The sequence below is a fragment of the Manacus candei genome, unplaced genomic scaffold (genome assembly GCF_025592945.1).
Source record: "Manacus candei isolate 608988 ecotype Guabito, Panama unplaced genomic scaffold, ASM2559294v1 h1tg000050l, whole genome shotgun sequence".
Lineage (NCBI taxonomy): Eukaryota > Metazoa > Chordata > Aves > Passeriformes > Pipridae > Manacus > Manacus candei.
In genome coordinates this window covers 16,328,417-16,356,381 of record NW_026138098.1, presented here as the reverse complement: position 1 = coordinate 16,356,381, position 27,965 = coordinate 16,328,417, and the positions used below count along the sequence as shown (strand labels likewise).

At 37.1% G+C, this 27,965-nt stretch overlaps 2 protein-coding genes across 6 annotated transcripts in view; both read right to left on the bottom strand.

Moving 5' to 3' along the window:
* The window catches only part of BTAF1 (B-TFIID TATA-box binding protein associated factor 1), a 48,833-nt gene extending 42,945 nt beyond the window's left edge, over positions 1-5,888 (bottom strand). The window contains exons 1-2 of the mRNA XM_051800652.1: positions 4,774-5,888; positions 78-172 (exon numbers count right to left, since the gene is read on the bottom strand). Coding sequence (XP_051656612.1) covers positions 78-172; positions 4,774-4,812 — 134 coding nt within the window. The 5' untranslated portion in view covers positions 4,813-5,888. The remainder of the gene's footprint in view (positions 1-77; positions 173-4,773) is intronic.
* A 131-nt stretch (positions 5,889-6,019) lies between these two features.
* LOC127477010 (uncharacterized) lies at positions 6,020-27,681 on the bottom strand. Of its 5 annotated transcripts, XM_051800661.1 has the most exons (13): positions 27,600-27,681; positions 26,975-27,159; positions 26,695-26,771; positions 21,155-21,230; positions 17,374-17,505; positions 16,399-16,522; positions 14,082-14,142; positions 13,933-13,979; positions 13,421-13,496; positions 12,373-12,474; positions 10,957-11,874; positions 10,015-10,125; positions 6,020-8,900 (listed from the first exon to the last, which is right to left on the bottom strand). In XM_051800661.1, exons 3-13 carry the CDS (start codon positions 26,721-26,723, stop codon positions 8,588-8,590), a joined length of 1,989 nt encoding a protein of 662 aa, XP_051656621.1. In that variant the 5' UTR covers positions 26,724-26,771; positions 26,975-27,159; positions 27,600-27,681; the 3' UTR covers positions 6,020-8,587. The 5 variants fall into 5 exon arrangements, with proteins under 5 accessions (XP_051656621.1, XP_051656622.1, XP_051656620.1 ...); XM_051800662.1 differs by lacking the exon at positions 26,975-27,159 and having other exon boundaries at positions 27,600-27,675; XM_051800660.1 differs by lacking the exon at positions 27,600-27,681 and having other exon boundaries at positions 26,975-27,523.
* Positions 27,682-27,965: the final 284 nt, after the last annotated feature.

Genomic DNA, 27,965 nt, shown 5'->3' with positions numbered 1-27,965 from the left:
TAATAGCAGTCAAGGCAGAGGGCACATCAAACATGCAATAAAATTTGTTTTGAACAACTCCATAGAGGTTGTCCTACCTGATAAAAATAAGTGCGGGGAAAATATTGGTGGTGGGTCTTAGGCACTGAGTACTTGCAGGAATTATGATAAACTGCAGTTCCAGCAAAACAATCTGCAAAAGATAGAAAGAATGATCTGTTATTTACATAATAGTAGGTATTCTGAACTGAAACACAATTCATTCAAGTTTCACACCACATATTTTTGTATTTTGATGTGACATTTATGTAAAGCGTGTTGTTACTTAACTATTCACTCATATCTTCTGCTCAATCCTTTTCCTACACCCTATGAAAACCAATTCTTTGCCCATGCATCCATTCACCTGCTCTGTAAGTCATATCAATTCTTTTTGCATATTTGTTTTTTGCCCCATTTTTCAAGGAGAAGCCATGTATTTTCTTCTTTTTTTCTTCTTCTGTTAAAAGAATCCCCCCTGCAGATCTGTTCTGTGCCAGCGTACTCTCTCAGACCTGTTCCTATGTTAGATAAGTAATTTCAGTTGGTATGTTATGATCAGTACTTCCTGCATTCATCTCAAATGTTTTTGTTTTCCTCCTCCTACCAACTGTGTTCACCTGTGAACTCTTGTTGCTTAGTCTGCAGATTCATAGTGACTGCAGCTTTCATATGTGCTCTGTCTGCTACTGGAGCCCAGGGAAAAAAATGGTGCAGTCCCCAAGTGCTACAGCTGTGCAAATAGCAGATGACAGAGGTACAGTTTTTCAGGTGGAATCCCTTGTGGTTAGACCTGACATAACATAATCTTCTACATGTTCTGGTCTTCAATTTTTATTTTTCCAGTTAGTTTTTTTTGTTCTGAAGGTTTTTAGATTTGTTTTGCTTAGGATCCCAGCAGCCTCTCTGGAGTGGTAGGTATAACATCCGATGCCTTCTAGTCTGGTAAAGATTATTTTCATAATAATTTGCACACATTTTAGTGGCTATCTTATTTGATTTCTGAATTCCCTTGGAAGTCTTGTCTGAAGACAAGCTAGTCTTAGAACTTGTCCCTGCTTAGCAGTTTGTTCAGACATCTTCTCTGCTGGTGTCTTAATCACTATCATTATTTTGATAATCTGGAAGAAAACTTCTCTGAGATACATTTATGTAATATGATTTTATGCAGGTAAATTGTGCAGGTTCTTTGCAGCATGTGTTTCTTAATGGTGCTTTGTGTTCTAAGATCTGCAAATTAACCAGCTACCTTGTAGACTATTTCTAACATACTTTAAAATTCTTATTTATTTTTATATATTTAACTGTTTCTTCTTCAAGTATTATTTAATCTTTCTTGGTTTTATTTGAGATTTTATCTCTGTAGGTTAGACCGCTCTTTAGTGGTGTCACTAAAAGCAGATTTCTGATTGCTGAAGGATTTATTTTTTTCTTGAATAACCTCTTGTTTCTTGCTAATTGATACTTTTTGTTGCTATTCAGCTTAATTTTTATTTAAAGGTGTATTTATTTTCTTATCATCTAAGCTTCACAAGTTTCCATACCAACTCTCAGAATTTAATGGTCTTATTTTTACTCCAAGGAGATTTTTTACTAGCTGCATAACCTTCTTGAAAGCCAGTTAAAAAATGGCAACTTGTACATGGCCTTCCTTTTGAGTTCTTCACAGTAAGTGATGGTGGCTGGAGGCTGGATTCTGACTGACAGCTCTTGTAGTTCGAAAACACCTCAGAGATACCAATGAAATGCTGAATTCTGAGAGCCAAATCAGGGCAAAGCCACTTCCACTCACAACACAAATCAGCAACATTTGTGAAAAAAATTTGATGGGCTCCCATTTCTCAACATCAAACAGGATTGTAATAACCATCAGTTAGTGAAAATCACCAACATCTAAAAGGTTCCAAATGTCACCAGCACTGTGTAATTATCTCATTAGATTTCATTACCTCTGATCATATTTAACATTGTAAATTTGGGACAATTTTCCTGAATGAGAGGCTCCTGATGTGATAGAGAGAAAAAACCCTTGTGATTCCCTTTTGTGATTTTCTGTTCCCAGGGATTTTATCTCACGAGATGGCATGGACTTGTTCAGAAGTGTTGCTTCTTGCCCATTTCCATTTTAAACAGATATTCTGTACAACTGATCAACCTTGTTGTACAAGGTTGTACAACCACCTTGTTTTTGTTAGCCATTTGTTCAGCATTTCGTTCCATGATCCTGAACTTCTCATTTTCTAACTTAGCTTTACTTTCCTCCCTATCTTACAGCAGATGGAGACTTAAATTACTGATAGTCTTTGGGTACTCTCTATGTTTAAAAAACTGAAAGTTTCTTAGTTTTGTCTAGCTGTTATCCAGACTCCTAATTTAAATAAATATTTTGTAGTTTGAGTAGTTTATTGTTCCTGTGGCATGTTTTTTAGGAAATGGTATTATCCACTTCATAGAGTCGTTCTTTTTTCCAAACAAACTTTTATGTTTACACTTAAATCCTCCCTCTTTTGACACCCCTCCCCCCCCCCATGGTGTTATTAGAAACTACACCACTTTCTATGTCAGGAAAGTAATTAAAGTAAATGTACATTCACTAAATCCATCTTAAAAACTCTGAAGTATTCAGAGATTAACAATAGTAACTCACATGGACAATTTCATCTTTATACCTGCTCTATCACTGATGTTTAGGAGAGCAGAGATCTCCATTTATATACAAAAATTTATATATATGTTTATAATGTGCATATACATACATTTATACACAGATATTCATACATATGTAAAAATGAATTTAGTATTTCAAATCCAGAAAGAAGACTGAAGGGAGAAAAGCTCCTGTTAAGTATCTGAGTGGGCTTTTTTGGATTAAGGTAACAGGCAAAAATGAGCCACAGTTAGAGACAAAGAAAAATGGAAATAATGAGGTCAAACTCTCCCTATAAATCTGCAGGTCTTTCTACATATGCCCCTGAAAAAATGTAACATGAAAATAACATGAAGAAAGAAATTATTAAGTTTTTCTATTATGTAAGCTTGTGTGGCCTTAAGGATTTTTTTTGTTTATTTAATTTCAGTAGCCTAATTGTCCTCTTTTTTTTTTTTTCATGAGCTAATGCAAGAGGGACATTAGCCTGTGCAGTTAAAAAAAAAAAGTGCATATAATTCCAGTGTGCACAAACTGAATACAAAGAGCATAGATAGAAAAGCACCTCTGTCATCAGGGACATAAAGATTCAGAAACACACTATAATGCTGAATAAACAAGGCCAGAGGTTTCACATCTAGTCCAGCTCTTTCCAAAAGCTGTTGCTTTTCAAAGATAGAAAAGAAAGCTAATCTGTGGCCATCATCACAAGTTCTGCTGCAGTTAATGAGTTTAAATTAGATTTAAAAACAAGTCTGGTGGCCATACTCTTTGCTCTCGCTCTATTTTATTATAACTACTGTATTTAAATGATAGAAAACAATTAATGTTTTTCTTTTTATTTGCAAACACTGTTTCTCAGAATATACTTTAGGCCTATTTTTCACGTGTAATGTGAAAATCAGAATTTACCATTCCCTGTATACCAGAACTGCTATAAAATAGCTACAATATGATGTGTTGGTCCTATTTTTCATTTGGGATGTGCAGACAAGGGTCAATCAGCTCTAGCAGTCAGATATAGCAAAGTTTATACTTTGTTTCTTCTATTTACTTTGTGCATCTTAAAGATGGACTGAGACGTGATTAACAGACATTAATAACCCCTTGTACTCTCTTATCTTCTCCTTGAAGGGTTAATTTCGCTGTATAGACTTTTGTTTGGTAGTATAACTGAAAGCAAAAACCTCTCTTTTATGTTAGAAGAGGTCCTTTGAAGAACTATATGGGGAACATCCTTACCTGTGTCAAATTTACCAAGTTTATCTGTCTTGGGGGCTCTTTCACCTTCCTTTGTGAACATTCAGTCCTGAGTGCTCCTCATAAAGGAATAAAATGTCTCCTGCTTTCTGTATGACTCTGTATTGGCTTACTTGTTGTACTTATAGAGGCAATTACTTGAGATTTGTTTGTTACACTTTAACTAATTTATAACTGTAAGTTTTGTGTGATGGGTACAGTAATAGCAGCCTTATAGTGTGTTTTGATGCTGTCCTGAAAGTGTGAGATAGGACAGGTATGTACCTGTAATAAACAAATTGGATTTTATTCTCGAATTCCTCAAATTATGGGATTCCTGATACCCAGTAAAAACCAAGCTTGTTTTCAATGTGTGAAACAGGTTTGTGGAGTAGTTTCTTACTTGCTTATCTGAAATTCTCATTGGATTCTACAGGGAATATCTTCAGGATATTATACTACACATAGACTAGACTTAAAGCTTAGAGAGAAGCCTTAATTAGTTTTAAGCTCCCACATGACTTTATTGAAGGATTAGAGGTCTGAGTGCTCCTGTATTTTTTTGATAACTGTTATTTACATCAGCATGGTGCTCACACAGAGCCACAGGCACAGCTTAGAAGACCCAGATAAGAAGTTGCCAGGAACTCTTCCAGCACGTGGCCTCTTTATGCTCAGTAATCTTTCACCAGCTTTTTACACATGCATCTTTTGCACATTTCTTCCCTCACACTGATAACCCTCTCCCTGACATTTTAATTTTCATTTTCCCTTCTCTTTCCTTTTTATTTCTAAAAATATTTCTTTTCCTGTTCTCCTTGCATTATTTTCTTACCTCAGGAGAACAAAGAAAGAAGTTGCTTCCTCACCTGGTTCCTTTTTGTCATCTGTTTTTTCTGGGTCCCCATAAGAAGAAGAAAGGCATCTGCAGGTTTGGTAATTGCTGTCCACTGGAGCTAATAAAGCACGGTCTGCTGACAACTGGAGTAAGTAAGAGTCAGCCTGGAGAGGAAACAAGCTCTAGTGGTTGATAACAGTGTGGAAGCTATTGCTTTCTGTTTGCACATTTTAAATAAACTGCTCTTCACTGTGGCCAGGGATTCATATCCCCTTGCTAAATTCCAGATGGAGGATACGTTCCTTCTTTCCAGAGCAGACTCTAAGCCAGAAATGATTTTTGGGTATCTGCATTTCTGGATGCTTCACATAAGATGTCTTAAGGCAAGAATTGATCTTCAGAAGCTATTGCTCAGGTCATTGAACCACTGGTCCTGGCACACCGGTTGTAGTAGTGCATCCCAAATTTGAAGTGTTAACACATCACTGATCATTTTTGCACATGAAAAAAAAAAAGCCTGCAGCTTGCTAGCAGTGACTTCTGAGGCAAATAAACAGGGAAGGATCTTAATTGTACTTGTGGTTCCGTGTAGGTCATTTACCTTTTGCCCCTGCTGAGAGAAGAGTCACATGCAAACCTTTTCTAGCCCTTTTTTAGATAGCTGTTTATTCTGCACACAGAAAACTAAATTAGCTGTACATACAGTGCAGATTTCTACATATAAATTCAGTCATAACCTTGTGTTCTGGTTTTCTGTTGAAGCTGACCTCTCTTTTTCCCAAGCCATTCTTGGGATTCAGCCTCCTGCACAGAGCTCATCTGAACTTTTTGTTTTCCAGGAACCACCAGAACATTCCCTAACTCAGGATGATCATACCACAGGGCGAGATGACCCCAAGGCTTCACCATCTGATAAAAATCTGGCCTCCAATGAAAATATGATTGCAGGACAGCAACAGAAGTTTTCTGAGAGTTCAGAAGAGTTCAATAGTTCTATATATTAGAGTGCTACAACTCCTTAAAATAATTTTGTGCTAAATCTGGATTTTCTGTATACTTATCTTTTTCTTCAAGATTTCACACTCAGGGCAGTGGGGGACCAACACTGTCCATTGAAGTCTGGCTTTTTATTGCTCTGTGGTACAACAACTCTTTCTAGGTGTGCTGAGAACATACACAAAAAAAAGACCAAGATTTTATGACCTTTTTGTAGAACTGTGAAATAAATGAAAGTGTTGTGGGCTTTTTTTATGGTTGCCACTGTAATACAATACTCGTTTACAAAACAAGAAAACATTTTATTTCATTTAATTTCATTCTCCACCATGTGGATTCAATTAGCAGTTAAATAGTACATACAGTGATGAATCAGCTGTGGAATTTGAGATAAATGTCAGTTGGAGTTTGTAATGTATTATGTGGGCTTAGCTCTGCCTAATTTCGTTAGGAACAATAGGGTGGAAAACCTTATCCTAAATTCTAAATAAATACATAAATAAATATACAAACAAAACTATGTCTATTTTCATATAGTCATCCCAAAACCATTTGTGGAAACACGTCTATTAATGTTCTTTGAAAAGAGAAATCCAACATAGGTATGAAAGTGACATTTCTTTTGTCAGATAACAGGAATAATACCATCAGAGTGTTGGCATCTGAACTCTCCCTGGGTCCTGCAGGAACTGACAGGGGCTAGTAATAGCTAGTGCTGATCCTAAGTCCTTATGCCACGTTTCTTTCTTCTTGCTCTGAGTTTTCCAGTGCATCAGCTTTTCATCTCTCCAGTCTCAAGTAACAAAGGATTGACTGGAGGGTCACTTCAATCCTAAATAACAAACCCCAAAACAAAAATAAGGGCAAATATTTGCTGCTTTTTATTCACTTTATGAATACTGAATACATGGTATAAAAAACCTCTCCAAATGCTTCCAATATCAGTCTCTAATTCTTAGGGCCCTGCTGGGGAGTACCAGAAAGGATGGGGGGTTTTGTTGACTTTTTTTAAAGGATCTAGCAATATAGTAGCCCATGTTGCATATCTTCCTTGCTTCCAAATAAAGAAGCCTAGATAAAGATTCTCAACTCACTCCTCATTAAGAAAGAAAAAAAAGGCAAGTGAAAGAACAAATGCCTGTTCTTAACATTTAGTGCTCAGTTCCACAACAAGTTTATATAGACAGAGCTTCATTCCTGAGATCACATGAATGAAGCTCACCATCAGAGACTTAATGGGAAATACAATTGACTAGCTGCTGTGAAAAAGAGAAAACTATTTACTTTGTACAATGAACAAAGCCAAAGTTGTTCTACCAGTTGCACAGGCAGTGAAGCATTTGCAGTTTGAATTTGTATCTACAGAATCCTTTGACTTGGAGAACTTTTTGCTGGGTTACAAAAACAACAGGAGTTGCAAGATATTCCACACGTTTCAAATCTAGTTCTTTTTTAGTACAGAACCATGAATTCAGAAATCTGGGTTTTACACTGCTGCTAAAAGACAAAAAAACTTTGTGGGTTCTGGCTATGAACACAGGGGTTTTTTGCAGTTTCCCAGTGTATACCTACACCCTCTTGCTTGATGCTTTGCTGCTTTTGAGTGTCTTAACTGTATGACTTAACTATCTTGCATTCATTTTAATTATCTTAATATAATGGTCTGCCTTTATCCTTATTTATTGAGATGCCTTTTAAAATAATAATTTATTAAAATGTAATAATAATGAAAAATGAAAGTTTTAAAATTTACTTAAGTATTATAGTAATTCTGTTTTCCATCCTATGAACCGATTTCTTTATCCACAGTAGGAGCAGTTGGTGACACTGTGCATTACTGTTGCACTACCTCTGTGAGACTCACTGAAGAGGCAGTTCAGAGGAGACTGTTCCACACACGACTATTAAAAGGAGCTCACCTGAAGAAGTTATTCTTCTGTTCTGATTACATTGCTCTGCTGTGCTGTAAGAAGAAACCAGTGAAAAACAGAGCTGGAGAGTAAGACAGGTCTGACTGACAAACAAGGAGGTGTAAGTATATAGGCACCAGTGGCCTTGGCCAGTTGAGACAGGTGAGCTGACGATCCACGACCCACCTCATCCGGATTTGTTGCTGAGAAATCGGTTAAATTTACCTGCAGTGGGCTATTCTGAAACACAGATACCCTATGGGATCACGAAAAAGATACAATCAGGATGGGATATTCAGATTACTGAAAAGCAAGTCTGGCATTTAGAGTATTCAAACTCCATTTACTTCCATGTTTTTAGCAATCTGGGAAAATTCTGCTGTGAAAAAGAGTGCAACTAGGTCAGTTCAGTTGATGGTACACAAAATATGGAATTAAACTCCAATGCTGCAGTGACTGATAGCAATAATTTAAACTGCTGTTTTCAAATGAAAGGAGGAACTGAACATAACTTTGCTTTGTCCATTTCTTAGTATTTTTCCTATAATTTCAATTACTCTACCTGATAATGCAGTGTTTTATTATGACTTTTGCACCTGGAAATCACATACATTTTGAAAAACTGCAAAACAAAAGACAACCACAAACACTGAGAAAGTTGTTTGTTTTAAGGTACAGGGTTCCAACTTCACTAAAAGGAAGGACTACTTTAATTCCACGTGTACCGAGACCTTGTCTCCAACTACACTTAACAAATACACCTTAATAAATTTAAAGAACCAAACATCAGTAGAAGCTAATCTTACAATGGAGACCAGTTCTCTACTACTGAAATTTGCATTTAACTAATTTGTTTAAAAAAAAAAGAAATGGTCCACATACAAAGGAAAATGGGTAAAAGTAAGTCTGAGCAAGCTGAGCAAACACTGTCCTCCTTGTTCAGTTCCAGCTGAAGTGGTCTCGTGGCGGTAAATCATAATGGGATTTCTCTTCTTCTTCAGGTCCACAGTCTAGTGGCAGACCATAATTGTAATCAACTGTTACAACTGGTAATCTTTTTCTCTGTTCCATCTTTCTGGGAGTTTCACCTTGAAAAGGTTTTCTTTCATAGTTTATTGAACTATCTTCTTGGTGTACAGATGAAGATGGGTGCATTGTTTGTGAAGAATATGGTGCAAATCTATTTTTTCCTCTACTAATTTCCTCGGAGGGATGCATTCTCCTACTGTCTTCAGGACAGTTTGGTCGATTACTGCAAGAAGAACAAATGTGAACAGTGTAATTCTTAGAAACAAAACAGTTGATTTATTGTTATTGGCCACCACTAGAAACTAAACATGGAATGTTGAAAGAACGATTCAAACCCTCATTCTTGTTTTTACCCCCTAAAATTAAAATCCTATGGATGTCGCAAACTTGTTTATAATAATTTTTCAATTCTAGTGACTCAAATTACAGCCCTTTATAGTAAGTAATTCTACTAGTAGGTGTTTTGTTTCAAGGGCTGTTTCTAATTAAAATTACCTGTTTACTGAGGGTATTTTTACCTCAGGGCCATTTTTGTTCCTAAGCCCATGTTTTCATTTTTGTGAATAATATGTAATAACAGCTCTCTAGTACATAGTCTCAACAGGCAATAATATGCCTAAGATTTTTATTATCGATTCTTCTGCAATAGAATACTCACTCTGCTACAAAATACATGCGGGAGGATCTAAAAATGCATATACAAAATATATTTTTTTGGTTTAAATTCTCTTGACTCTCAAGTACCTTCCTTGCTCTGTAAAATAAGTGGTGTATAAAGCAAATTCGAAACAATCTTTATCATTTTAAAATTTTCTCCCTCACTGAACCATAAATTCACTTAGACTGGAAAGGATCTCTAGAAGAACCTTGGGTCACCTCAAAGTAGGTCTCATTAGATGAGTTTATGCAGTGGCTTGTCCATTCTTACCATCTTAAAGGCTGTGGATTTCACAGCTGTGCTGGGCAACCTGTTTCAGTGTCTGACCATCCCTCACAGTAAAACTCATTAGCTTGTTGCAAGCAGCAGTTAAGATTTAAATATAGCATCTATATTTTGCTTTTTTGCTTACTAATACTGGCTTTTCATATTCTGTTGTGCATCAGCTTGAACTGTGCTTATCATGGGATTTGCACAATAATCCCTCTCAAAAGTCAGTATCAGTGAACCACAAATTAGTCGCGTTGTCTGCTCAGTGTTCAGATTCAAGGGCTTAAACTGCATTTAAGCAAATATATTAACATAGATTTTCATGCTTTGAAGGTAATTTGTATTTTCTAGCTGGGAAACTACAATAGAAAGGTAAGTCAGAAAACAATGTAGAATATCTGATATTTACCTGTAATTTCTGTTAAAGTCATCATTATCTGACCCATAATCTCTGTGAAGTGAAGGAGATGAGGAGAAATGAGGTTCTGCTACATTTTCATGGGAGCAAAATGATTGACTTCTGCAAATAATCAAAAGAACTGCATGTTAAGAAGACTGCAAACAATTGTAAGATTTTGAAATTACATTAAATAAAGATATTTTTAGTTTTAATAAAATTGACTTAAAATAAAAACTATAATGATTGTATTAATTTAACACCTTAAAATGGTATGCTTCATTGTAATGACATCCTCTGTTTTAGCTGTACAATGGAAGAAATTAAATCAAATTTTACTAGTCCAACAAATATCTGAAATACATTCTGAAATATTAAAAATAGTTTGAAATATGTCAATACAATAGGCTTACTAGTAAGTGATAGACGTATTTGTAAGAATATGATGCAAGTTCTGAAGCAAAGGGATTTCTAACAAATTATTAACTCATGGAATACACAAATGCAAGTCAAACTTCCTTGTAGCACTGCTGTTTATCTCTGTTTAGCTGAGGGCATAAATAAAATTTCTTATTCTATTCTGTTTTGAGGATTACTTTTTAAGTACAAATTTCTACACAAAACAAAGCAGGACAAAGAGTTTTGTTTCAAGATGACTAAAAAGGTAAAGGAAACACAAACTTCAAAGAAGCAAACCTAATTTAGGAAACGCTGGCTTTCAAAGATGCAAGACTCCAGCTTATATCAAACTCTTCCATAAGTCAAAACAAAAAGAGTTAATAAAATTATCATTATATATTATTTTAAAAGGATGATTAAGTGATTTAAAAATAATTTATTTAAAAAAATATTTGACCTGAAATTTAATTTCAAACTGCTGAGGTTTACACTTTTATTCTCTAATTCTGGTCTTAGGATTCTCTAATTCTGTTTTTCAGCTCAAGGATGCTTTACCTGTCTGAACACCATTCACGTGGCAAGTCATCATGACCTGGATGATCATGAAAAGGTCTTGGCCTTTGTCCGTGTCCTTTATTAACATAATCAAAATCTTTTAACTGAGTCTGTTCCTGGGAGCCATCATAAGGCTGATGGTCATGAAAAGGTCTGCGCCTTTGTCCAGGGCCTTTATTATCATAATCTTTCAGCTGCATCTCTGTTTGTAAGTCATTGTGAGGCTGGTGATCGTTGAAAGGCCTCAACCTCTGCCCACAACCCCTTTTAACAAATTCAAAATCTCCCAACTGCATCTGTGGCTTTAAGTCATCATGTGACTCATAGTCATGGAAAGATCTCAGTCTTTGGCCAGGACCTCTGCTGACAGGATCTAACTCTTTTAACTGCATCTGAGCCTGAAATTCATCACGAGACTGGTGGTCATGGAACAGTTTTCGTCTCCGGCCATGGCCCCTGCTACTGAAATCAAAATCCTTTAACTGCCTGTCTTCCTGCAAATCATTGGGAAATGGATGATCAGGAAAAGATCTCTGCCTTTGTCCACGGCCTCTGTTAATGTCCCTCGACTGTCTTTCTGCCTGTAAATCATCACAAAACTGGTGTCCATGAAAAGGTCTCAAACTTTGTCCAGGGCCCTTGTTACTGAAGTCCAGGTCCTTCAGCTGTGTGTCTTCTTGATAATCATCATAAAATTGGTGATCACTAAAGGGTCTTTGTCTCTGTTCTGGTCCCCGATTGTAGTCCCAGTTTCTCATCTGCACTGATGCTCTTGATTCATCCTGAGTTTGGTGGTCATGAAATGGTCTTCGTCTCTGTCCAGGCTCCTTATTAATGAAGTCAAAATCTCTCAACTGTATCTGTCCTTGCAAATCATTGTGAGAGTGGTCGTCATAAATTCTTAATCTTTTCCCAGACCTGTAAAGAAGTTTTTGTCTTAAACAGAACAGTCCTAAAAATCATTAATGAAAACAATTCCTTTTTAACCATGAATTTATATGAAAGATATTGCAAATAGTCAGGTATCAAAACTAATAGGAGTCCAAACTGTAAGTAAGATTATAAAACCTTCAATGTCAGAGCAGAAGCTGTGAAAAACATTCAATTGTAATTCTATACCGCTTCTTAAACAGGCAAAATCAGTGATTCAAAATTAATAAAAATAACTGCAGATTATTGTAGAATAATAAAGGACAGGCAAAGTAAAACTAATTTTTTTTAAGTGAACTAATTACAGACTTCTTTTACTTATCTTGCAACTGTTATGTCACATTCTGTAAATATATTTTACATGAGCAGGCTATATTCATAAAACCTCTTTTGAGTATCTGTAGTTATTCTCAGCAAGAAACAATTATATTCCCCCTTGTGTATGGTGGGGGGGTTGAGTTTTATTTCCATGTTTCAGCCCATTACCCCTGAAAATCTTCATTTGGGAACCGCTCTGCAGGTCCTTCCATTGCATGTGGTGGGGGAATAATATCTTCATCTGCATCCCATACATCCATTCCAAGGTTACTAAAAAGAAAAAAGCATTTCACATAAGCTTCCTTTTTAAAAACACACGATTGACATAGTGAAAAAAACACCCACATAAAATTCTTCCGTTCAGAATGACAGAAGTTTTATGTTCAGCAAAACTTCCAGACATTCACAACTTAGCAAATTTTAATCTTATAAATTTATTTGGGAAAGAGCTGCAGGGAAATCAAAGAGAATAGCCGAGCTTCGTAGATTTAGAACAGCATCCTAAAGGATGTGAGATAAGCACCACACTTATTAAAAATCTGACATGGGACCAACTTAATCCCGCACAGACTATGAAACAATGATAGGATTAAAACAAAGGGCATTTATTTCAGCTAAAAAGATGCAAATCAGTCAGGTATTCATTTTAAAATCAATTTACTGCTATAAGGTATCACTGGCACAAATACCTTGGGAAGATGGAAAGGTCAGCTATTCCTAAGAGATAAGCATAAAATTCTTAAACATGATACAACTACTATGAATGGAGGAGATGAGAACAATCTTCCACTTTCTCATACTTTTTTATTTGTAAAACAGTTCTTTTTTTTTTTTTTTTAAATATCTGGTTCTACAATGCCAAGAACAGCAGGCAGATCACAGAGCTTATAAAGACATCTCTGCAATGGCTCCTTTCTGCTTGTAATGAAAGAATACAGACTTAATACACCTGTCACATATGATAAAACCACAGAAATGTTCAATAGTAGTTGTCAGATTAAAAACAATCTTTTGAATCTCAGAAATTCAAAAGATGAATAAAGTACACTGCACTTCATGTTATTCATATGACAATACACATACAACTACATATATATTTTACAATCTACGTGTAGTTGCATATTAAAGGTTTAAGAGGGAATTTTGACTTATGACCGGAAGTGAACTTTTAAAAACACCATGAGACCATCTTAAGCACACCACTAAAAGTGTTTACCTTCGCATTGGTTGTGTTCTGAGGTCTGTGAGATACACCAGACCATCCATGCGATGACCTCTGGCATCACCAAAAGCTAAAAGAAAAAAAGAAAATACAGTCTAATGAAATGTGCTCAAACTGAGAAATGTGAAAAGCAAGTTTCTGTTCACCATGAGATGCTGAATTTGAAACAATTCTAACTTGTATTTAATACTTCAGCAATCTGGCATCATTGCAGCATTTTTTTTAAACAACTGAAACTAGTAGTAGCAAACTATGACTGGAAACCCTTTCAAGTGAAAAGAAAAAAAAAGATTTAAAGCAGCTAAAACATACTCCTCCAATGCTGTCAATTTGCTAATGCTCAAGTCTTGCCTGGAGTAGAAACAAGTCAGAAAAAATATTCTATGTAAGCCAGCACATGAAATTACTGAAAAGATACTAAAACAGAATTGTAGTATTTGTGAGTACAATTGTAGTAGTTGTGAAGTACAACCTGACACGTGCCTTAGTTCAAACTATACAAATACCTTGGATTGCTGCCTCTGGATCCCAGCCTTCAACGTCTATGAGGTATCTGAAGAAAAATATGATTATATTATTGTCCCAAAGGGATTACAGAACAATATAAGGATGCTATTTTTGGTGGACAACGATTTCTGTGTTTATACAACCTTACCTACATATAAGGTAGCCAGTCCTATTAATTCCATTAGTGCAGTGAACGCCAATGAGCTTCTCTATCAAAAAGGAAAACAGAGTCTTTAATAGTTAAATACAAAAAAAATCTCTATTTTTCTAGAGAAGTAATGATAAATAATGCTTGCTATTTACAAAATTATACTGTCACGCCTGTAAAACAGCAGATACATACAGGCTTCATGATGAATCTCTAGCAGCAGTTAGCTCACTATTTCCAAACCTGTGAAGACTGAGATTGACTCTGCAGAATGTAGGAAAAAAGGAAGAGTGATGACACGTAAAGCACCTGGCCTCAGCCATAACTGCAGTAACAGGAGAAAAATAAAAGAAATATGGGTCTGAAAGCAAATCTAAACAAGCAAATGTAAAACTGAAGAACTTAACTTATACATAAAGCACCTGGAAGTATGAAATGCCTTGGAGTATGAAATACATGGAGAAAAGGAGAACCAGTAATCTCTAAAGAAATCTTGGGTTTTTTTGAAAAGATTATGCTAATCAGCTAAAGGTTAAAAAGTAGAACTTACTATTACTAGGGTTTTTCAAATGAGGTATTTCCAACAGAAATAGGGAAACACTAATATGATCATGCTGGTAAAACCTCATCTAGACTATTTATACTCATATTCAAATGTAATGAAAAAAATCAAATATGTATAGAAAGGACTACTATGATGGTCACAGAAGGAAGCTTGTCTGATTTAGTCTAAAAACAAATCTGAGATACTGAATGTAATAATGGGAATGGAGAACAACGATACTTAAAGGGCAAAGCTGGCTTGAGAATAAATGCAAATTAACTGATTGAGAGTTTTAGGGTAGATTTTAGAAGAAAACCTTTTGTCAACAGAAGAACAAAGTTTTGACAGAGACAGTACTGACAAACGGTCTTTGAAACAGGACTTAGATAAATTTTTGAATGAGAAAAAATATAACTGTTTGCCACAAATCAGGACAGTCACATTGCCATATAAGTTCGCTGGAAGTTGATGTCCTAACAGTTCAAACATTAAAGAAACCCAACTTCTCAAAAAGTCTTTGTAAGAAAAATCCTGAGATATTTTAGGGGGATTCTAAAACAGAGGCCAAATTATGAGGAGTAAGTTACCATAAAAATGAAAGTTCTCCCAACTCAAAAGTTACATAAGCTCTGCCAAAATGCTCTTACTAACTGTAACTGCAGGGTCATTGTCCAGTAACAAATTAGGAATCAATTCTCCCAATATTAGATTCAAACACAGACTATTCTTTGTCACACACAAAAAATCACTAGATCGAAACAACGGAAAACTAATGAACACCAAGTCATTTCCTTAAGCCAAAAAAGAGCAAAGGAAGAAGTAACAAACTAACTTTCTGAGCAAGGACAAAGGCTTCTTCTTTTACCTTTCAATTTTCCCATTACTTCTAATTCAGGCTCTCACACTTGAAATTTATGCCAGTGCTCTTTCAGAAAGCAGAGTTGACCATTCACAGCAAAACCCCAGTTATGCTTTTCAGCAAACACCGTATGCACTTGGGCAGTTCATATCTCTACTTTCTCACAGAAAATGCCAAAGTCAGCACAGCAAACAGCATGAAAAAGCTTGAAAGAATGATCCACCAATATTGGATAAACACACAGGTAAAATCTGCCTACAAAGAATCACTACCAAAAGAAGTGAGAGTCTAAAAGCTGCAAACACACTGTGGCAAAATTTTGTTTTCACAAAAAGCAACTTATACAATCTCAGCAAGAACTGCCCTGTTGCATAAGCACTGAAACAGCAGCAGAGCCGCACCACACTGTGGAAACATTGACACTGTGCCTGTAATAAGATTTTCAGGAATTGTTCAGATATGAGGGCAATAATGGACTCAAAAATCAAAAAACCACTACATCAGACTAAATGGACTTAAGCTGCTCACACATGTCAGTGCCCAGAGGCATCAGAGACTCGGTGCTATTTAGAACATCCATCAGGGGCTGGCAGCTACAGCACTCAGCTGGCGGGGGACAATTTGGGTCAGACACATGAAGGCCTTGTTGCAGTTACTTTGACACACAACACAAACATAACGCTACTTGGAAGGGCATTTAAGTTACTTGTCATGTTTGAAAAAGACTTGTTGTGGTTGCATAAAAGACAGGTAGTGGTTCACATAATGGATCTTATTATGATAATAAAGTGGGGAGTGCTATGGAAAGTCTGAGGTCCCCAGTTTCATAAATATCTATTGAAATTAGTAAATGATACAGTTAGCACCAAAATAAAATACTGAGGTTTTTTATAGCATAGGATGCTGATACTTACCATTTCCTGCATTTTCCCATAGGAATTTTCTGACCCATTTTTTGAACTGTAGAATAGTAGCATTATCAGGGACTTCAAGTCCAACAGTATAAAGTTTCTTATACTGCACACTTTTAGGTAAATCCTAGCAACAAAAAGGAAAAAAACAATAGTAAACATTATTCAAATCTTGTATCAATGAAAAACCATAAGCAGTATGTAACATAATGCCAATGTAAACCAGTAGTTCAAACCTTGAATAGAAAGTGAAAACAAAATTCTATAGAGATATGGCCTGAGAAAATACCATTGACATTTCTAAGTTAAAGATGATCTCAAGCAAAGAACAGTTCCTACAGAAGATTTATTTATCCCTGTTAACAAGGCAGCACATTAACTAAAGAGAGTAGATTCTTGTACTTCCATTCTAACCCATTTTACAATTATTAGCAGTATTTGTCCCTCCCACCCACAATCATACATATACTCACATATTCACCCCCTTAATACTTAGAGCCCATGTACATTCAAAGACCAGCATTCAGTTATAACACTGCCATTTATTCTCCTTTTCAGTAGGAGGCTGATTAATCACAACTGTTTGGACTATACTGGTAAAAATTTTGAAATTGATAAAGTAGTTTAAAAATGTACACCTTCTTAGTGAATTCCAATGAGGATCAGTAAAAAAAGGACCCTAGGAATAAATGAGAATGTCTTCAGGACAGAGTGTAACTCTTCTGCACCTTTTCTGTAGTGCTTGGCACTGAAGTCTTTACCCAATACTCAGAGTTACCATAATAGAAATAAGCCACAAATGCAACCAGCTGGGAAAAGCAGTTATTTCCTTTGTGATAAAACATTTCTTTTTGTTGGAGACACAAAATTATTCTAGATAGCATACTTGTCTATTCCAATTCAAGGTAAGCAAACATGTAAACACTTCAAAACACAAGTTGCAGCAACTATTTTACATTTTTATTAGGCTTTTATTACCTTAACTTCATAGTATCGGGTGGTATATGTTAAATCAATAATTAATCCAAGCTCCACATTTAGGGCTTTCATTGCAGCAATTAAGTCTTTTGGTGTAAATTTCTGGGTTGGGGTGAGCCTCTGGTTAATTGCCTACAAAGAAAATGGAAAAGAAATATTTTCTTTTTACATTCAAATAACAAGACATTTGTAATATTCAGCTGTTTTAATTAGTACTAGGAAACATCAGTATTTGAAAGGAACTCTTTAAATATCAGAACCACATCCATGTATTATACAGATAAAAGAGATCAATTAAAAAGAGAGCAAAGATTTTTTATGTATTTATATTCAGATGAATATGCAAGAAACTGTGAGCATTTCAATTTGTACAGTGTTAACAAACATTCTTAAAATAAGCATTAATTTCATAGACATAAAAATTCTGCAAAATATATCATGTATATACTGATTTTTATGTAACTAAACATCAGTAAAAAGCAAAACACCACAATCCACTTCCCCCAAAAAACTTTGTCCTGCACAGTAACTCAAAATTAAATGTATTTCACATAAAACATTAAAAATTGTGATACAAGATCTCATTTCTAAAGGTTTTAACTGTCTTCCCACAAATGTTGCACAGACATTTTTATCCCTGCTTCATCTCTTGACAGAGTGTACTTGCATGTCTTTTAGCACTGGGAAATATTTAATATGACTAAAATACTGTGACTAAGAAAGCTGCATGTTGGTGGATAATGAATAATTCATTTGATAGAAACAGTGAGAAAAATGTTTACTCACCCTATTGTAGCTGTGTTTTTTGAAATGTGCTCTTCACTTTAGGTGTGAAAATGCCTCATATACTCAAGACTGGATTTTCTGTGAACAGTGCACTTGTCCATTGTGAGAGCCTTTTGACATAGGCTCAGCCAGAACCAATAAAGACAGTGGCAAAAGATGCAGCAGCCTCAACCACCTGTCAGTTCCTTTGTCAACAAGAAATTCAAGCAGACTGGACTCAGAACTAATGGAAAGGAAGGCAGCCACAGACCACATACTTCTTAGAACCACAGACGCTACAGGGTAACTAACCATTTTTTGTTTTGACTGTACAGATTATAATCTAAAATGCTAGCAAGCACTTGTCTCGAGTCTGGAAACAGAGACAGGAAAACAAATTAAAGAAGAAACAGCAGGGCAGTCCTGTCAAAACTTGTATGTGGTTAGGAAGCTTAAGCTAAAAGGAGAAGGGTAGAAAGCATATAATAAAGTATTTGGTCCTATGTATTTCAGACATCTATGCACTGCTGAAAAAACAGTGGAAGTTGTGGAAGTTTAAACAAAATGAACATGAGCCAGTTGTCTCACCACTATTCAGCAGTGACTTTTAGCAGAATCTGAAACTGAACTTAACAACCTTGAGGTGACAAAAGGTGAATCTGCAAAAGGTCTATAGTAGAATATTAAGGAACTTTTACTATGTGAAGCCACACAAACTGAGGAGGAATGTAATTTACAAAAATAAGGTTCTCCAAACATATTGTTTGATTAGGTAAACAGTCAAATGTGTTATGAAATACTATGTTTTGAAAGGCTCTTTGGAATTTTTTGAAAAACTTCTCCTGAATATTCAGTAGTTGAGGTATTTAACTGGGCTTTGAGAATCAGAGAAATCTCTATCAATTCTAAAAATCCTTCTAATGGCATGGGAAAGAACCTGCCCTGTTCTTACTACACTACAATGTTACTGTTAGCATTATAAAGATGATCTGAAAGGAGGGATAGAAAATCCTTTCAGGTAAACACACGATCTTGAAGTCTTTACTAACAGCACATCTTCTGCTATGACAATAACCCTTGAGTCTTCAAATTCTGAAAATAAGTTTTCTCCCTGTGGGTGAAATCACCAATCATCAGTTTCCTAATCAGTAGCAAATAAGAAAACTGTTGCATATTTAAGAGGTCTGTACCACCAGCTTAATAAATAATAGGACTTCTGACAGATGATGACCCATCAGGTCTTCAGCATTTTCAGCCAGATTTATTGACTACTACCCTCTGCAAAGACAGCCCAGTTTAGCCAGCTACACATTTTATGTGTATTCTGCCACAAACTCCACAAGCTTCAAGCACATGGTCACTGGAGACTTGTCATTTCTCTGTCTTGCATCATTGAGACTGAACAAACTGAAGGGACAGAAATGTTAAGAGATTTTGCATTCTTGGGTATCAGACTTTATATTTGGCCAAGTTCAAAGACAGCTTCACAGAACAGAGATCTATGCCCCACGAGATCAGTAGGACTGGAAGGGAGTAACGCACTGACATAAGTGCCTACTTGTGATATACTGCTATGAACACACTCTGATAATGATTTTTTATGATCTCTGGCGTAGCTCCTTCCAGACTATCAGTGGAACTACAGGGAAAGAGTAAAGTGAGCAATAACATATCTTCCTTTGAAAGCTGGAGTGACAGGAACTGGAAATACATACGCACTGAACAAATCCTGCCTACAATAGTGAATCTATGCAAAAATTGCATAGATCAAGCGCTGGATCAAGTGGAATTACAGGAGCTGATGATGCAAAAAATCCTCTCTCAAAAACCCCAATAGTAAAAAAGCCAATTATAAATCTCTGGATTTTATATTCGTGATTCGATGTGTTCACTGGAGGTCTTGGTACAAAGACACGTGACTACTGTACAGTCCATCTGTATCGTGAGGAACAAGACCAATGTTTATGAGATCTTTGGTGTCAAAGGAACCAAACCATGATACTAAAGCTGTAAAAGAAGGTGCAGGAAGCAAGTCCTGCAAGCATTCCACTTCGGTCATTGCTGACAAAAGTGAACTGAATGGTGACTGAAAATACAATGTGTATGAATATAGTCAAAGAACCAAAACTTTTGGGTGTGAATACTGGAGTGCAATCTGTAGACAACAGCTTAGACAGAATATTTACTCTTAACTGCTAAGGTTATGTCAAAGCAATGAACTTTAAAAGCAATTAGAAACTTCTACTTCCTCTGTATCTAAAGCAAGGACCTGTAAGAGTTAATTTATACAGCACTTGTGTTAATTTATACAGAAAGGCAAATAGGACAAATTGCCAAAGAGGCATGGGCACCAAAGTACTGAACAGTCAAAACAAGTCAGCCTCCACATTTTTTATAATCAGAGAATTTAAAGACCTGACTCAGTGTATTTAGCAGATTAAGATGACACTTCATGTTAGTAAGACTTTAAAGGAAGTACTAGCACATGAATAAAAGAAATCTATGAAGACTTCTTTTTTAAATATACTACATTCCTCCAGATTGCTAAAGCTTTTTGCTTATGAAATTGGCAATCTGGATCTGTTACTTAGAAGTTCTGCAGTGGCTGGTATCCTTTAACAACTGCTTGATTTCCATAAAATTGTATTTTGGCTTACAATGCCTAGATTGTTATTCATATCATAGCCCCTTCCATGTAATTTCTTACAACAGCCATAAAAAGATGTTATATAAGATTATGAATTTAGGCCACTTATTAGTGATGAAATGAATGGTGCTGGTTGATTGACTTGTTGATTTTTAAAAGATAAATAAAAAGAGTAACAGCAAGTATTAAAAAAAAATAGAAAAAATAAATATTTTTAAGAAGCCACTAGCAGATTACTGAAAGGGTTAAATCTGAATAAATTATTTTTCAAAAATTTTCCTTCGAAGTTTGCATGAACATTCATGTTATTTTTCATTACTTTTCCAGTTTATCTAGTACAACCAATCTACAGTTAATTCTTATACATACCCCCTTTAAAGGTACTTTGAATGCAATAAATCTCGTTCCTGGTATAGGTTGTCCAACTGGTGTCAAACTCCTCCATCTGTAATGAAACAAATATTTATTTCTAAATATTTTCAAGTTGCATGATTCATCAGAAGACACCTGCAGCACAAAGCACATAAAAGTTGCTGTTATTATACATTATAATTAGGTCTCCAAATCTGCAATTATTCCATGAAGTGGTTTCAAGGTATCCCCAGGACATTTGAAAACAACCTTTTTCTTCCTTCGTCTTCAACTTCCAAAAAATTCCTAATGGCAGGATATCATTTACAACAAGTAGCACTAATATAAAGCAAAGCAGATGTGTAAGGTTCAACAGGTAAAAAAGTAGTGTTATAGCTGATGGACATTTTTCAACTTTGTTGAATCAAACACCGTATAAAATTATCATATGCATGCATCAGTCATTTGATTGACAAATGCAAAGTTTTCTTTCATTAACAATATAAATTTATATTTTGCAAATGTGTTTTCTTTGTAATATGCTTATTTTTCAAAGAAACACTCTTAACTGCACTTTCTCTTGGCACTTTGAAAAATACAGAGAATATTCCATCACACCATAACTTACCAAAATCACATACTATTATGAAGGTTTGTTACAACACTCAAAACCAGTACTAATTCCAAAACCACAAAGAACTGGTATTCACAGGTTCTACACTGGAAAAGCTCTTGATATATCACATTTCAGAGATTTCCAGTTTTTAAAAGAATATGAAAAGGATTACCTGAAGAGGAAAACAAGTTAATCAACAGATTAATTTTACCTTCAAAGAGGTTACTTACTAAATTTAGGACTTCTCTTCTTTTGTAAGGGTAAATTATCTCTATAACCTCAGATGATGCAGCTGAATGACCTAAAATCTAGACAGCCTTTTTGCATTTTCAGCTAATACCTCAACTATTAAAATACAAAACATTTCCACTAGATTCTTTAACACTGGTGTTCATTCACTTACAATTTTTGAAATGAATGTTTGAATTAATATCTCCCTTTAAAGGCAGCATAACAATTTCTATATTCCCTTCTGATTTCCATAAAACCACATCATTTACTAAATAAACTGAATACTTCATTTTAAAATATTCTAACCACTGATTATTTTGCTTTGTTCACAATTCCCATATCAGAACAAAAACTAGAAGTTGGCTGGCAAAATTCTCAATGAAATATCCATAATTATACTTGTCATAGTATATCAATAATAACATCACAATTCACAGATACTTGGAGCTAGCAAAGGAAACCCACGGTATGGTGACCATTTTATGATTTACTACATCTATGTCTTTAGCACTAACTTATCTCTTTTATCTTCATCATGAGGTAAAGAACAGATCAAGGCTCACAGTGTAGGCATACAGATGCTCAGTTTAATAGAAAACAAATGAAATAACAAAGGAGTAATAATAACTCATTGTTAGGAAGGCTGTTGCAAACAGCTGTTGTGTAGAAGGCAGATACAAGGTAAGAAGGTGTAAAGGTGAGCTAGAGATGAAATCACCGAGAGGTATTTGCAGTAAAACCTTTTACTAAATTCTAAATGTTTGCAGGAAGTTTGTATCTCATAAGTGCAACTAGGGAACAAAACCAGTCCCCTACAAATAACATACTGTGTTCCAACTTGACAAGTCTTCCTAAGTGAATTTTCAAGACTCTAAACTTTGGAGTCCGGTAGCTGGACACTTGCTGTAAAACATGAAAACAAAAATCTGAGCCTATGTTCCATTTATTCCTGTTCACAATATATAAATTGTGTCTGAATCAGTTAAGACCAGAAATTCAGTGCTGTTTTAACCTGCTTTCTCATGGAAAAGTATGAATGGAAATCAACCGCCATTATCATAAATAGGAGCACTTAGAATTGAATAAGAGATGATCAAAAAAGGGCTTTAAAATCTTATTTTCCTTAATTAGCAATGTAAAAAAGGCTTTGTAAAAATTCTGAACTTTTTTCATATTAGGGGACTGAAAGAACAATGCCCCAGGATTACAGAGTTTGTTGCCAGACCTTAATAAACTTGGGGGTTTATTCACTTGTATTTAAAGCCATTTAAATCCTACCAGAAAAAAAATCCGCAAAATCAGCAAGAAACTGAAAAGCTGCTGACAGCTCTCTGGTAGGAAATGAGCAGAAGGCATTCTTCATCAAAAATATAAAGGGCGTGTGTTCCATGTTATCTTCAAAAATATTTAAAAAGGAAATTTCGGCATATTGCTGCAGAACTAAAAATTACCTCAAAATAAACCCAGCAGATTGAAATTAAGCAAAGATTAGCTAAGGAAATAAATTCAAGTTTGTTCTGTTGTCAACAAAGGAACAGGTGACCCAGACTAAAGAAAGTAAAACTCTTACAGAATAAGTCTGGATAAAAGGCAGAAATGATCAGAGACGAGCAGCAGGTAGTCACATAAACAGGATTTACAAGAGCAAAGACATAACTAAACATTTTAACAAGTACAAATGAGAATTTTAATACATAGTTTGTGCCCTGCTTGAATACAGGTGGAAAGAAGGAAGGCAGGAGTCAAAGGTGTTATTGCAAGACTTGGCACCATCATCCCTCCTGTACCAGTGACTAAGAGCTGACAGAGACCTGAATGAAAAACAATCTGGACATGAAGTAGCTGAGTATGGATTGCATACAGCTGAATATTTTATTTGCTTTGGAACACACAGTTTTTCATATTTTAGTTTAACATTACTGTTAAGGTCATGCAGAAGCTTTAATTTCCAGTATAATTTGCTATGTTTTAGAACTGATTCATAGTAAGATTTATTTTAACAACTACTGATGATGCTCTTATCAAATTAATAAACTTTTCAAATAGATTTCAAAATTGTGTTGAATAATTATGTATTTTACTGATATTCATAATGAATCATTGAAACAGATACCTTGCCATTTATTTTCTAGTGATTTTTAAAGAAATACAGTATGTTCCCCATAAAGATACTATGTATATTTTTAATGGCAAGCTAGATAAGAAAGCCCTAAAATAATTCATAGCTACAATGTAATGGAACCACTGAATTGAAAATAATTTTAAAGTTTCATGTCTTTAGCTTGTCAGATCTCAGTGATGGAGTCACATAAAAATATAAAGCACAGGAAACTGTCAACAGATACCCTACAAGTTTTCACAGCACACAGCTGAATCTCATTGGTCTTTCTAAAGCCAATAATGTGTTCCACTCTTCCAGAATAAGAGAAACTAGTACTGAATTTAAGGCATCCATTCAGAATGATTTTCATCTAATAGTTAATCAGTATTAGTAAACCAGTGTAAACAGGTATACAATACTCAAAAGCTACACTGGGTGGAGAACTATGTTCAGAGAGCACTATCTGAAGCTATGCTCAACAATTCAAGGGTTTTGACAATTCTTGAGCCTCTCATGAGCATCTCTCACTGAGAAGCAGTTATAAGTTTAGAACTTACCTGGGAAACTGAATTCCCAAACACTCAAAAGGGATAATTATTCTAACTGTAGAGAAATTCAAGTCTAAATGAAAAATGCTGATGCTTTAAGTCTGCACAGGAGAACTTCAGTTAAGAAGTCTGTTTGTGGTGCTTAGGCAAAAATAATTCAGCTTTGTCCTTGTAACAAAAAGATCCCAATCAGTATTTTTTTACACCATTCAAGGATAACATGCCAGAAGGTGACAATTCTGCAGATGCTTTTCAGAACTGAATCTGATTTTATGTAATTATACCCACAGCAGGATTTTGGATGCTGAAGTGTATAAATATGTAAAAATATCACAATATTTTTAACTGTTTGTTATGCAACTTGGACTCCTTTTACTGTCTAGTTCTCCACTGAAACATCACAGTCTACAACCACTGAAGAATTACACCATTTCAGACACCGTGAAGAACCAGAACTTGACTCCACGGTGGAAACGCCAGAGCCAGGGGTCATTTGGATCCCTCTTTTATACTGATGTCTCACTTTGCTAAAAATTAGTTCACCAGCACTACTTTATAGGTTTGAGACTTCAATGGACACTGTACACCACAGCTCTGCTCCAAGACATTACTGGGAAAAGAAAGAAACACTTTCCATTATCACAGAACCATCAAATGGTTTGGGTTGGAAGGGACCTTAAAGATCATCTCGTTCCAACCCTCCTGCTGTGGGCAGGGACACCTTCCACTAAACCACGTTGCTCAGAGCCTGATCCACAGTTGCACTATTCTTACCTACTAACTTAACTTCAATAATAATAATAATTTTGAAACCTCAAAATTATTGTATTGTTTTAATTAGCATAATGAAACTTGGATTAAAAGTGTTAAGAATTGAGGCAGTATCAGAAAGACACTCTTAAAAAATGGCTACATGTAGTGTCACTATCTATTCCACTGTTTCTCTTGCAGTAGCATTAAATCGAAGTGTCACTGTTAGACCTACTGCTGTTATAACAAGATGATATGACTGAGGCTGTGGTTCCACAGTCTGAACTGTCTGGACTTGTCCTTATGCTACAGTGTACCACAATCTCATTTCTGCCAACAACTATTTCTAGGGCCAGTAAATTGCATGTGCAGGATCACCTTAGTTCCTTCCGGGGTTCACTGCTATGGTTTCCTGGTTTACTAAATTCACAGAGAAAAACAATTTTGTTCATCTCTTGTTTCTATGTATTGCTTTTAGGACAACCCATATTACAGGAACTCATGCTTTTTCTATCTTATTGCTCCTCCTAAGAATGTTCTTAATAAACTTATTTAACACTTACCCAGAAACCAGGACAATGTCAATCTTTCCTCAAATAACATATAAACCGCAAGTTATTGTCCCATTACTGTGTACCTTTATACCTCAGCAAACAAAAGGTTTGTACTGATGTCAGCAGTAACACAAGGGTTAAAATTCTAAACTTGGACTTCCTCTTTGTTTATTTGATTAGAGCTGAAGAATAGAACTGTATCTGTTTTAAATGAGGTCATTCTGTGGTCCCCATATGCACTCCCAATCAAGTGATCAGAAAGCCTGCATAGTGCATTTGGAGTTTTTTAATGATTATTTCTGCTGATACAACACTTTCGTTGTCCTCTTTTTGAAAAGAAAAATGCAGGATGTTTCTGGACCTGAATTCATGAACATATTCCTTGATCTTATGCATGCAATCACCTGCTCCCATCTTATCGTCTCTTCCTCCACACCTAACAGCAAATGTCCAAGTAGTCAGAAGTATGGACTACTCTCCCACTTCCCCAGTAAATAAACACTAGGGGTAAGAAGATTAGGAAGAAGGGATTGTGTTTGGCCGACGAAGGAGAAGTGTTCACAGACAGGCTGGAGCATTATACTCACCTGGGGGATGAATGGCTGGGCTGTTCCTGTCTTGGAGAAGATACCTACCTTACCTGGCTGTAGGTGGTGAGGTTGCTTGAGGCAAGAAAGCGCCTGGGGCAATCAGTGCCCCTTCTCTGTGGGCAGAGCTGTGCCCGCTCCTGCCTCTTGCTTAGTGTGAAGGATACTTACCCATCAGGGATAGTATTCTTCTTTACCATGCTGAAAGCAGGAGCAGGCAGAGCAGGAGGCAGCGGTGAAAGTGGGCACTGCAGCAAAGGAGAGAGAACCGCGCAGTTAACACGGTGCTAATCTCTTTCTCCATCAGTGGGCCTTTTCACAGGGCTGAGACTCGAGTAAAATAAACCCAGCAGTCAGTTGGGGCTTGAAGCCATCCTGAACAAGTTCTGCACCTTGCAAGCTAGCCTATTTCTCCACTGCTAAAGTACGACAAGAGCGAAGGACAACTCACCTCTCCTCTCCGGGAGATCACAAGAAAGAGAGGAGAGGCGGCAGGTTTCTAACTCTGGCAGCAGCGCTGCAAGGACGAAGATCCTCCTGGCAGCCCCTTCGTCCCGCTCCGGCGGCTCGGAGCGGTCTGTCCCGCCCCTGCGCTCCCAGTTAGAACTCGTCTCAACGAGAAGAACCTCCAGGCAGCTGCAAGAGGCGAGGCCGGCACCTCAGCGAGGGAAGGACCGTGCCCTGGCCCACCCCGACCTGGACGGGTCCGGTTCCGCGGGATCCCGGGCACCGCCGGCGCCCGCCGCCCTCGGGGGGGCCGGGGCGGAGAGCGCGGGGCGAGGGGCGCTGCCCCATCTCCGCCGCTCCAGAGACAGGCTACGGGCGGTGTGAGGCTGTCCCTCACCGCCGCATGTCCCCGGGACAGCGCCGGGTCCGGGTCCGGCCCGGGGCTCGGCAGCGGCAGAGCTCGGGGCAGGGACAAACAGAGACACCGGGGCGGGGGGAGGTCGCGGCCCGGCTGCGGGGGGCGGGCGGGCGGCTGTGGAGGGAGGCGGGCGGGCTGTGAGGGGAAGGGCGCGGGCTGCAGCCGGTGGCGGGGCGGGGCGGGGAGGAGCGGGGCTGCGGGCGGCCCGTACCCGGACAGGATCCCCCGGGCGGAGCCGGCGCGGGCCGGAGCCACACAGAACCTTCCCGAAACGGCCGCGACTGCGCCTGCGCCTGCGCGGGGGTAACAGCGGGCGGGGCGGGGCGGGGCGCGCGGGAGCCAATGGGGTGTCGGCCAATGGGACGAGGGGCGGGAGTGTCTCCGCGCGTGCGCAGCTGCCCCGCGAGCGGAGGGCGGGCGGGGCGAAGGGGCGGTGGGAGGGGTTGCGGGGCGGGTACGTGCGGTCTGGATTTTCCCGGGAGTTCGCGGTTCTCGCTGACTCGAGATGCGCCCTGTGCGTTTCGGGGACGTTTTCGGCTCTTTCTCACTGTGTTTTCTTTGGGTTTTGTTGGGTTTT

Excerpts from the sequence above, each read along its gene's own strand:
- LOC127477010 (XM_051800661.1), bottom strand. The coding sequence starts at position 26,723 with ATGGTAAAGAAGAATACTATCCCTGATGG. Across the intron at positions 14,143-16,398 it reads ATGGGAAAATGCAGGAAATG|AGAAGCTCATTGGCGTTCAC; the intron begins GTAAGTATCAGC and ends CCTTTTTGATAG. Across the intron at positions 13,980-14,081 it reads ACTGGCTACCTTATATGTAG|ATACCTCATAGACGTTGAAG; the intron begins GTAAGGTTGTAT and ends ATTTTTCTTCAG.